This window comes from Hyperoodon ampullatus (assembly GCF_949752795.1).
Source record: "Hyperoodon ampullatus genome assembly, chromosome: 12".
Classification (NCBI taxonomy): domain Eukaryota; kingdom Metazoa; phylum Chordata; class Mammalia; order Artiodactyla; family Ziphiidae; genus Hyperoodon; species Hyperoodon ampullatus.
In genome coordinates, this window is record NC_136925.1 from 3733627 (window position 1) to 3744973 (window position 11347).

An 11347-nucleotide genomic window follows, 5' to 3' on the forward strand; every position below is an offset into this window, starting at 1 on the left:
AACTGCCTAAACATCTAAGCTGGTATTTATTTCAAGTCTGCTGACCATTTGAATTAATACTGAATGCCTCTAAGACATCTCATCACACTGCTGCTTGGCAAGTTTCCAGTAAGGAGAAAGCAAAGACTTTAATAATAAAAATCACACAGAGTGAATCTGAAAAGTATTGCTTGATAACCACAATTTGTTCATCTTGTATGAAAATAATTTACAAGTAAGGGTACCTAAAGGTTATATTTCCATGTGAACACATAATCTTTCCCTCCTGAATACTTTTTTTTTCAAATAAAGACAGAATTTTGGGGTTTTGGATTAACTGCTGTTCTACTAGATGCTTTTAAAAGCTTTAAGTGACAATTTTTAGTAGAACAACATCTACTTTTGATTCTTTTTTAATTTGCAGTGTGATTTATGGGTGGGTCAGGAAGAAATCACAAGTTATTCAGAGGTAACATCATTTAAATATTTATTTTCCTTAGAATTACTTATTTTCCTGGGGGTTACACAAAAAACTATTGATAAAGTATGCCTAAAGTTCCCTCATGATAAGATAAGCACACCTGGAGCATGTCTAACCAAAGCTGTGCCACTGGTAAGACCTTAAAAAGGAAAAAAGAAAAAGGTCTATGAACACCACTACAAAATTATTAAACCCAGTTGCCAAATCACACAATTACCAGTATCAATAACTGGCTACAAAATTTCAAAACCAGACTGACGACTCTTCTTTTCCAAGATAAAAAGTTATAACAAAATAAACATAAATATACACAGCGTGCAATTTCCCAAGCCAAGGATGCAAGCTAAAGGGTACCCATTGGTAAAATGGGGTTTTATGGCTGGAACTGAGCTGCTTACTCAAAACTGTCCTAAGTAGAACACTGTGAAAAACCGGGTCACCATCTGGCCAGTAGGCACATGAAAAGATCTCAACTTCGCTAATTATTAGAGAAATGCAAATCAAAACTACAATGCAGTATCACCTCACACCGGTCAGAATGGCCATCATTAAAAAGTCTACAAATAATAAATGCTGGAGAGGGTGTGGAGAAAAGGGAACCCTCCTATACTGTTGGTGGAAATGTAAATTGGTGCAGCTACTATGGAGAACAGTACAGCGGTTCCTTAAAAAACTAAAAATAGAACTACCATGTGATCCTACTCCTGGGCATATATCCAGAGAAAACCCTAATTCAAAAAGATACAGGCACCCCAATGTTCATAGCAGCACTATTTACAACAGCCAAGACATGGAAGCAACCTAAATGCCCATCAACAGAGGAATGGATAAAGAAGATGTGGTACATATATACAATGGAATAGTACTCAGCCTTAGAAAGAATGAAGTAATGTCATTTTCAGCAACATGGATCAACCTAGAGACTACCATACTAAGTGAAGTCAGTCAGAAAGAGAAAGACAAATATCACATGTTATCAGTTATATGTGGAATCTAAAATATGCTACAAATGAATTTATTTACAAAACAGAAATAGACTCACAAAGAAAACAAACTTATGGTTACCAAAGTGGAGGGGGGGATAAATTAGGAGTAGACAGCAGATACAAACTACTATATATAAAATAGATAAACAACAAGGTCCTACTGTATAGCATAGGGAACAATATTCAATATCCTGTAATCAACCATAATGGAAAAGAATAAATTTTTGTCTTAATTTTAAAGTAAAAATTTTAAAAACCAGGTCATCATCATTGCTGCAAAGACAAAGTGACATGTTGCTGGGATGTAAGGGACACAATAGAACATAAGGGGGCAGGGGTTCTCAACTGCCTTTGATCAGAGCTATGTGCTCAGCCCTTACAACAGTATCTGACATGCAATAGGTGCTCAATAAATATTTGTTGAGTGAATAGCTGAACAAATAAACCTATGAGGCTGTTTCTTAAAAATTAAAAAACAGACAAAGCAAATTGTTCAGCAACCGCTTAAAAACAAAGGAATGGGATAGAAAAAATCTACCAATGTCACAATTCAAGGACAAATTCCAGGCCAAGGGGAGTGGGGGAGAGGTAGTACTGCAGTACCAGTCTGATGAGCCGTACTCAGTTATTTTGAGTAACTATTCCATATGCAGCATGGGGTAGCACTGAAGGGAGAGAGAGGCCATCAGCAGAGCTAGAGCACCTGAGATTAATGGGTCACATGGGTGCCCCAGGAGCAGTGTCCAGAAATAACCCAGGTCAACAGCAGCCCACGTTGACAGTAAGTGTATCTACAGTTAGACCCCGAACAAATACAAATAAATACACAGCTAAGACGTGGACTAGGGTCTACTTCAGAAAACGAAGCTCCCACCAACACATCCAGCACTGGTCCTGCTCTGAGCTGCCTGGTCCCCGGTGTAGACCTGTGTATCACAGCCCCTCCTCATGTGTTCATGTTAGAAACCTCCACGTTGAGCACAGTGCCTGACACATACATGACAAGCAGTACACGCCTGCTGAAGCATGAATGTGCGATTTCCATGGCATGAACCACACTGTAAAATGGGAGGATGCCTAAGAAGCTACCTGTTTTCCCCCAACAAAACCTCTTCCGCCCCTCCAGATACCCTATTCTCCAGGAATCTTTTGCTAGGAGCCACGTACATACCTCTACCCCATTCTAACCCCTATTAAAGGGTGTCCCGGCCTCTACCCCATAAAGTAAGTTTCAGGGAGAATCCAAGTAACAGGGACAGAACATTTTATACTGAAATGTAAATGAAGGGTCTCTAAACGCAAATGCCTTTTTAAGGTGCCCGTGTTACTGCATATCCACGAAAAGGAAGAAATTAACAGTTTGGGGTGAGGTGGGCTCATGCTAACATCTGCCAAGGCATGACGCCCATGGTATGACAACCTGCAGCGCTTCCCTTACCTTTGCTGGCCCTAATCTACTCAGTCTCTATATGATTTTTAAACCCATCTATATGCCGGTTACTCACAAACGGGTCTCTCCAATCCAGACCTCTCCTCTGTGCTCTTGGCTTTTATATCCAACAGCCATCCGTTCTCCACTTGGGTGTCTTGGGCTTTTCTAACTCAACCAGCACAGAAATGAACTCTTGATGTCCACTCCCAAAACTAGTCTTTCCCACTTTAAAAACCGCACTAGATGGCACCCAGGTGCTCAAGCCAGAAACCAAGGAGGCATCCTTGAATGTCTTCCTTTTATCCATTCTTTGTATCTCATTCCCTAAATCCTACTTCCAAATATATGACTTCCAAAGGAAAGCTTAAAATCCAGCACAACTGTGTCCTATTTCCAGAACTTACAACATTTTCCTGTTCAGGAAACCACCTCCTAGTGGCCTGTCTTAGCTCTGGCTGCTGTACCAAAATGCCATAAAACTACAGTTTGGATGGTTTAAACAACAGAAATTGATTTCCCACCATTCTGGAGGTTGGGAAGTTCAAGGTCAAGGTGAGTTCCCAGTGAGGACCCTCTTCCTGGTTTGCATCTTCTGGCTATATCCTCACATGGTGGACAGAGAGAGAGAATCTCTCTGCATCTCTTTTTATAAAGGCTCTAATCCTATTCACGAAGGCTCCGCCCTCATGACCTAATCACCTCCCAGTGGCCCCACCTACAAATACCATCACATTGGGGATTTGGGCTTCGACACATGAATTTAGGGTGTGTGTAAACATTCAGGCCACAGTACCGCTTCATTTCTACTCTTCAGGCCTCCACATCATTCATCAAAGAGCTCTATAACGAGTCCCAAAAAACAAAGCAAGTCACATTATTCCTCTGCTCAGAATCCTTCAGAGGCCTCCGATTGCTCCTGGAATAAAGCCCCCTCCTCTCCACGTCCAGTAGGTCCTGCTCGATCTCAACCCTGCCCACCGTGAGTCCCATTCTGCACCACTGTCCCCAAAGCTCAGTGCCACCAAAGCGGGCTCCCTGCCCCCTCAGGACCTTCACTGTTGATCCCTCTGCCCAGCACCCTCTTCACACCTCTTTGGATGCTCCCTTCTGACCCCTTAGTGCTTCATTAAATGTTACCTCTTCTTAGGACCCTTGCCACATCTCTGTTTTTCTCTTCCCAGCACCTGAACATTTCCTTCGGGCCATTTATTACAATGGGGGTTGATTTAAGTGTGCATTTTATTTGTTTGTTATTTTTTGTCCATCTCCTCCATGAGACTTCAGATTCCACGAGGACAAGCTCAGACTCATATCTTTAAGCACCTACCACAGAGTTTGGCATCCGGGAGAAAATTTAAATGCATAGAATAAACGAATAAACAAACCCACACATATACACAATGCCCGAAATCAGGGTCAGGGAGAGGCCCGGATGTGAAGTTCGGGGAGCAACAGTGTAATGAAGGGAGCGAACACGCTGCCATAAGGCAGGCCTGGCCTGGAATCTGATGTGCCACTTACTCCCTCTGTGACTTTGAGAAAGTTACTTAACCACCGACATTCAGCTTCCTCCGCTACAAAACAGGGATAATATTTAATGGGTAGGGTTATTGTGAGAATTCAGTGAGATAACTACTATCAAATGTCCCAATATTTAGGGAGCGTCTACTCTGCACCGGTTACCTTCCCTCTCCCCTAATTAGAGAGGCCTTTCTAGCACAGTGGGTGCCAGGCACCAGTAATTGTATGGATTATCTTATTGAGTGCCCCCAGCGACCCACTGAGGCAGTACAAATGAGGAAAAAAAAGCTTATGAAGACTAATAAACATGGCCCATGTCACAATGCTAAGTTGTAAAGTGGGGCTCAAATTCTCTATCACAGCACTATTACTTGAGGATTAAATGAATCGATACATGCAAGGCACCCAGAATAGCATCTGGCACACGGTGAGCACTGATCAAAGTGTCTGCTGTCATCATTATCTTCATTCTGTGGGGTACCATGAGAGGTTTGGATGAGCAGTGATAAAGTCAGTCAGAACAGGAAACACAGAGTAAGAGGAGAAAAGAGGAAGGACATTCATTGGGGGCAATTCTAAAAAAGATGAGGAAAAGAGACATGGAGAGAATTCTCTGGCCCCAAGGGTTTCTACCTGTGACATAGTTGTTTTGGTGCCAGATCAGAACTCAGACCACCCTACCTCACTCATAGTGTTCTATTCCGTCAACACTGCCAATGCCAGAGACTGAATGTTTGTGTCCCCCCAAATGCAGATGTTGAAACTTAATTCCCAATGTGATGGTATTTGGAGGTGGGGCCTTTGGGAGGTATGTCATGAGGGTGGAGTCCTCATGAACAGGATTAGTGCCCTTACAAAAGAGACCCCAGAAAGCTCTCTCACCCCTTCCACTATGTGAGGACACAGTGAGAAGATGGCTAAGAACCAAGAAGCAGACCCTCACCAGACACTGAATCATCTGCCAGTGCTTTGACCTTGGACTTCCAGAACTATAAGAAATAAATTTCTGTTGTTTAGAAGCCACCCAGTCTACTGGTTTTTTTTTTTTTAATAAATTTGTTTATTTATTTATTTATTTATTTATTTATTTATTTTTGGCTGTGTTGGATCTTCGTTTCTGTGCACAGGCTTTCTCTAGTTGTGGCGAGTGGGGGCCACTCTTCATTGCGGTGCGCGGGCTTCTCATTATCGTGGCTTCTCTTGTTGTGGAGCACAGGCTCTAGACGCGCAGGCTCAGTAGTTGTGGTTCACGGGCTTAGTTGCTCCACAGCATGTGGGATCTTCCCAGACCAGGGCTCGAACCCGTGTCCTCTGCATTGGCAGGCAGATTCTTACCACTGCACCACCAGGGAAGCCCTATTGGCATTTTTGTTACAGCAGCCCAAACGGACTAAGACATCTCAACACATCCAAACTTTAAGTCACCCTCTCCCTCTCTGAAAACGTGCTTCTCCTCTGCCATCCCTCATTTCTATCAGTGCGACCACCACTCGACCATCCTTTCAGCCTCCCAGGTGGAAAATGTCAAGTCACCTTCGATACACCTTCCCCTGACTGAGCCCCCGCAGGCAAAGCAGTGCCAGATCCTCCCAAACATGCAACCATTTCCACGGACACTCTCCAAGTTCAAGCTTCTCGTGTGGACCATTACAGTATCTCTCTGCCTCTTCACCTTCCCTTCACCAATCCATTCTAGAAACGTGCCCAGTAATATAACACGAGGACATCTCAGGTCACTTTCTTGCCTAAAAACAGTCAATGGCCCTCCACCACCCACAGAACCACATTTGAATCTATACATAACGCACGGGCGCAGTGAAAGGCACGTTAGAGATATTCAATCTTTTCTCCTCCCCAACCTTTATTCTAGCTTTAGAGGCCTCCATTTACTTTTCCTAACTTGTTTCCCACCCATTTTCGTTCTCATCCAAATAAACTCACTACTTCCTGTTCCTCATATAAACTCCATGCTTTCTACCCTCTCTTTGCTTACACTGTTCCCGACCCTAAAAATTCTAATACAGGCAAGAAGGCCGCCATCCCATAACACAAATATTCTCCATTATGCTGCTGACCTTTGAAAGCCACCTACTGTCCCCTACACAGAACATCCCCAACCACAGTGGCCTTCTCGACTCCTACAGCACGTCTCACCCCACCCCCGGGCCTTCACCCTTGCTTGTCCTTGTTTCTTCCTGGAAAACAAACTTCCACTCTGGTCCTTGCAGAGGTGATTCCTTTATCCATCCTCACCGTGCAGCTTCAATGTCACCTTCTCAGAGGTGACCATGACCACCACTCTATTTAACGAGTCACTTTCATATGTGAGAATAACCAAAATAAAAGAATAAAAGTCATCTGTAGCACATATGAAAGGCAGACAGACAGTAATATAGAAAGACAGAGAGAGAATAGGTATCTTCATTAGTATCTTTAATACACAAAACGTTAGTACAGGGCTTCCCTGGTGGCACAGTGGTTAAGAATCCGCCTGCCAAGGCAGGGGACACGGGTTCAAGCCCTGGTCGGGGAAGATCCCAAATGCTGCAGAGCAACTAAGCCCGGGAGCCACAACTACTGAAGCCCGCGCACCTGGAGCCCATGCTCCGCAACAAGAGAAGCCACCGCGATGAGAAACCCGTGCACTGCAACGAAGAGTAGCCCCCACTCGCCGCAACTAGAGAAAGCCCGCGTGCAACAAGGAAGACCCAACGCAGCCAAAAGTAAAAATAATAAATAAATTTATTTAAAAAAAAAAAGCACAACAGTAGTGTGGGAGACTTTGGCATTAGACACATCTGGGTTTAAATTCTTGTGCCGCTTATCAGACTCGGGCAGGCCACCAACATCTCTACGCCTCAATTTTCTCATCTGTAAAATGGGCATAATATTCTCCAGCTCACAAGGTTACTGTGAGAATTACAGACTGATGTCTAACACAACACCTGGAACAGAGCAGCTGCTCAAGAATGGCAGACAGTATTAGCACTGAGAGAAGAAATAACCCCATGTACAATTTTTAAAATACACAAAGCCAAGGACCATTCAATTCACAAAACAGCAAATAAATCTAGCAAACAAATATATGGGAAAACATTCCTCAATAGAAATGAAACAAATGCATATTAAAACAAAGTGCAGTTAGCACAAAATACCTGTGTGTGTGTGTGTGTGTGTGTGCGCGCACACATGCACTGCAGTCACACTCACACACATGAGCACATACGATTCTGACACCAATTCCAAGGTGCGTGTGTCTTTTTAACACATCACCAAGCAAGTTTGCAACACCAGCTGGGTGTCCTATAATTCATCTCAACTCCTACAGATTAAGGGCTCAGCCCTACAAGACCGCCCCTCCCCCAATTCAGATGCCAACACCAAGTGAGGTTGTCACCTGTGCTTCTGACTGACCAGCTTAAGATGGGAGGTTCCCCCAGCTCCTCCTTGGGTTTGATTAATTTGCTAGAGCAGTGCACAGAACCCAGAAACATTTTACTTACTAGATCGCTGGTTTATTATAACTATAATAAACTATATATAACTCAGGAGCAGCCAGATGGAAGAGCTGCATGGAGCAAGCTGTGTGGGAAAAGGTGAGGCACTTCCCTGCTCTCTGAGAATGCCACTCTCTCAGAAGCTCTCTGTTTGGGGGGGGCAGGGTTAATTTTTAATTTTTATTGTTTTTGGCCACACCGCGCGGCTTGCGGGATCTTAGTTCCCCAACCAGGGATCAAACCAGGGCCCTTGGCAGTGAAAGCAAGAGTCCTAACCATTGGACCACCAGGGATTTCCCTCTCCGAAGCTATCTGAACCCTGTCCTTTGAAGTTTTAGGGAGACTTCCCTAGGCGTGATTGATTAAATCATTGGCCATTGGCAATCCACTGACCTGGAGGTCCCCCTACCCTCCCCAGAGGTCAGAAGGGCGGGACTGAAAGTTCCAAACCTCTGAGCACATGGGTCACCAGCCCCCATCCTTAGGTGACTTAGGGGCTTACCAAAAGTCAACAGTAACATAACTAAAGACACCTTTATTGCTCTCATCATGGGAATTTTCAAGAGTTCTGTGCCAGGAACAGAACAAAGACCAAATATGTATTTCTTACTAGAAATCACAGTACCACAGTACACCTGTGATTTTAGCACGACACCCAGTACTCACACTCTCACACCGCAAATAGAAGTATGAACTGGTAATTTGAACTATGCATTAAAAATCCATTAAAGTGTTCATATCTTCGAATCAGACTTTATCTGGGACTTTATCCTAAAGAAATAATCTCAGATACAGTAAAAGATACCTGAAATGTTTCTATCTGCATTATTTACAACACAGCAAAACTGTAACAACAAAAGCATAAAGGTAATTATTAAAAGTTTCCATTTACTTACCGAGTGCTTCTTAGCACTTCTTAGCAGTCAGGGACTGTGTTAAGTACATTATGCACGTTACCCTTATGTAGTCCTCAAAGCAACCTTCCAAATTAGATATTATTAACTCCTTATAAAGAAATTGAGGCTCATAGAGGCTAAGTGATGAGTTTAAAGTTATAGGTAACAGTGTGAAGATGGAACGTAGCCCAATCTGATTTTAGAGCCAAGATTTTAACCACTGAATTATACAGTGTTTCTGCTCGACGGAACACGTCTTTTTTTTTTTTTTTTTTTTTTTCCTTTGGCCATGCCACATGGCTTGTGGGATCTTAGTCTCCCAACCAGGGATAGAACCTGGGCACTCGGCAGTGATAACACGGAGTCCTAACCACTGGACCGCCCAGGGAATTCCCAGAACATGTCTTCTTCCAAAGAAGGTTATAAATATAACGATATGGGAAAATGCTTCTGATTAAATACTGCAAATTGTATCTGTATTAAAACTACAATTAGGGGAAACTTTTATTCCACTCATTTTATTAGTGGAATATGTTAATTCCACTAAACTGAAAGGGAATACTTAAAGGATACACCCCAAAATATTAGCAATATTTACAGTGGTGGGTGGTGAGATTACTTTCTTTTTTTGCTTTTTTCTATTATCCAAAATATCTGTGATATGCTTTTATTATTGTTATAATAAGAACAAACATTTTATTATCATTTTACTCAAGCTTTAGTAATTTCATAATTATGGAAGGAGGTTAAGAAGACCTATGCTCTATTTCTCAAGTATCGGGCTAAAGTTTCTTTGCTTTGAAGACAGAATTCGAGGTCCATCTTGTTGATTAGAAAAAGTTGCTATTCGCCTTTATGGTGTCTACTAACTATTTCACAAAACCGGAATACCTCTCAGTAAATAGTTTCCACATGCAGTTTAGCACATTGTTTAGAATGGGAGCTCGGGAATCTGAACAATTAGATTGCAAAGCTGATGCTACCACTAACTTATCTGTGTAATCCAGGACAAACCATCTCAAGACCTCATTTAACTTAACTGAAAAATGGGAATAACAACATTACCTACCTCTTAAGGTGGTCCTAAGCATCAAATGAGAGGATGAATGTAAACTTCTCAGCCCATGCCTGCCTGTGGTAAGTGCTCAATAAATGTTCATTTTTATTGCTCACAAGCAAATACTGGCACACTTCCCAAAATGTCAGCTCCAGCATGTGAGAAGTTATTAGCCAAGGAAAAGGTAGCTGTTTTCTCATTGTTTCCAATGTTCTGATGACAGACACTGGATCTTTTGGAGATTACAGAAAACTCGCAGAAGAAGCCATAAATGTCATGCAACTGTCATACCGTGAAGCGTGAGAGGTGCCACGTGTCTGCTGCCGTTGGAAGCACTTGAAGGCTTCCTCTGCCCGTCACCTACATCGTCACCTACATAGCTTACCCCTCCTTGGCTAAGTGGCAGCCTAGCCCAGCACAAGCTTAGTACTAGGCTCAGATAGGAAGCTGGATGTTTCTCATCTCTAGGAAGAAGCTGTTCTGTGACCTTGGGGAAATCAATTCAGTTACTTTAGTCCCTCCGTTTTCTCTTACCTACTAAAGCAAAAAAAGGGGGGGCGCTTTTTTTTTTTTTAACATACCGATGCCTGTAGTTTGTGGCCCAGCAATGGGCAAGCTGGGACAACTGTGGGGGGCGGGGGGCACTTGGGAAAGCAAGGATAGAGAGCGGAGAAAGGGAGGCTGTCCCTGGCACCACCCCTCCACCCCCAGGCCCCTGCACACCTGGTGTGCCTTGTCACCCATCTCGAGGGTGCCGAGGGGCTGCCTCTCGAGGGTTGAGCAGTCACAAAAATGGAGCAAGGAGGAAATCACAGTCAGACCCTAAGGTAGAACAAGGCTCCGGAGGGCAGGGCAGGGATTATGCCGGGATGCAAGCAGGTCAGCCCGCCGGACCCCGCCCAGAACAGGCAGGGCGGCACCCGTTATGACCTCCCGCGGGCCTGGGAGTCTGGGTTGCGCGGGAGCGGACAGGGCAGCCCCTAGCTCACCGTACTCCAGTGGCTCCGGGTCAGGCTGGAAAGTGAAGTGAGCCACCTGCCGCCTCTGGGCCGCATCCCCGTCGGCCGAGGCGGGCTGCAGGAAGCCCCGCGGCAGCCCCGCGCCACGCAGCCGACGCCAGTGTCCCTCGGCCCCGGCCGCGCGGAGCCGCAGTAACCTGCCCGCCGTCGCCGCCGTCGCCGCCATCCCCATTCGCCGCCGGGGTTTGCAGGCTGCGCCGCGGCCCGCTGCCGGCAGGGAGGGCGGAGCGCCGAGGCGGCTTCCACATTGGGTGGACCGAAGGGGCGGCCCCGTGAAGCGAACCAATCGGAGCTCGGAATTCGGGGGTGGGAAAGGCGATGAGAAGAGCCAGCAGTGTTTGCCCGTTGTGCGCATGCGGAAAAGGGGCAGGTGCGCTCCAATGAGATTGTTCCTGGAGGCGGAGTCCTCCCAGGGTCTGCTGTAAGGGCCCGGGAGCACAACGCGGTTCTGCAAAGTTCCACGCTCTACCTGGGTTTGT

The 11347-nt window shown here is 44.8% G+C and overlaps 1 protein-coding gene across 1 annotated transcript in view; it reads right to left on the reverse strand.

Annotated features, from left to right (window-relative positions):
* Positions 1 to 11034, reverse strand: part of BCKDHB (branched chain keto acid dehydrogenase E1 subunit beta) — a gene marked incomplete at its 5' end in the record, with an annotated part of 229743 nt that extends 218709 nt beyond the window's left edge. Inside the window, one exon of the mRNA XM_079716325.1 lies at positions 10839 to 11034. Within this exon, the coding sequence (XP_079572451.1) occupies positions 10839 to 11034 (196 nt within the window). The remainder of the gene's footprint in view (positions 1 to 10838) is intronic.
* Between the last annotated feature and the right edge of the window lie 313 nt (positions 11035 to 11347).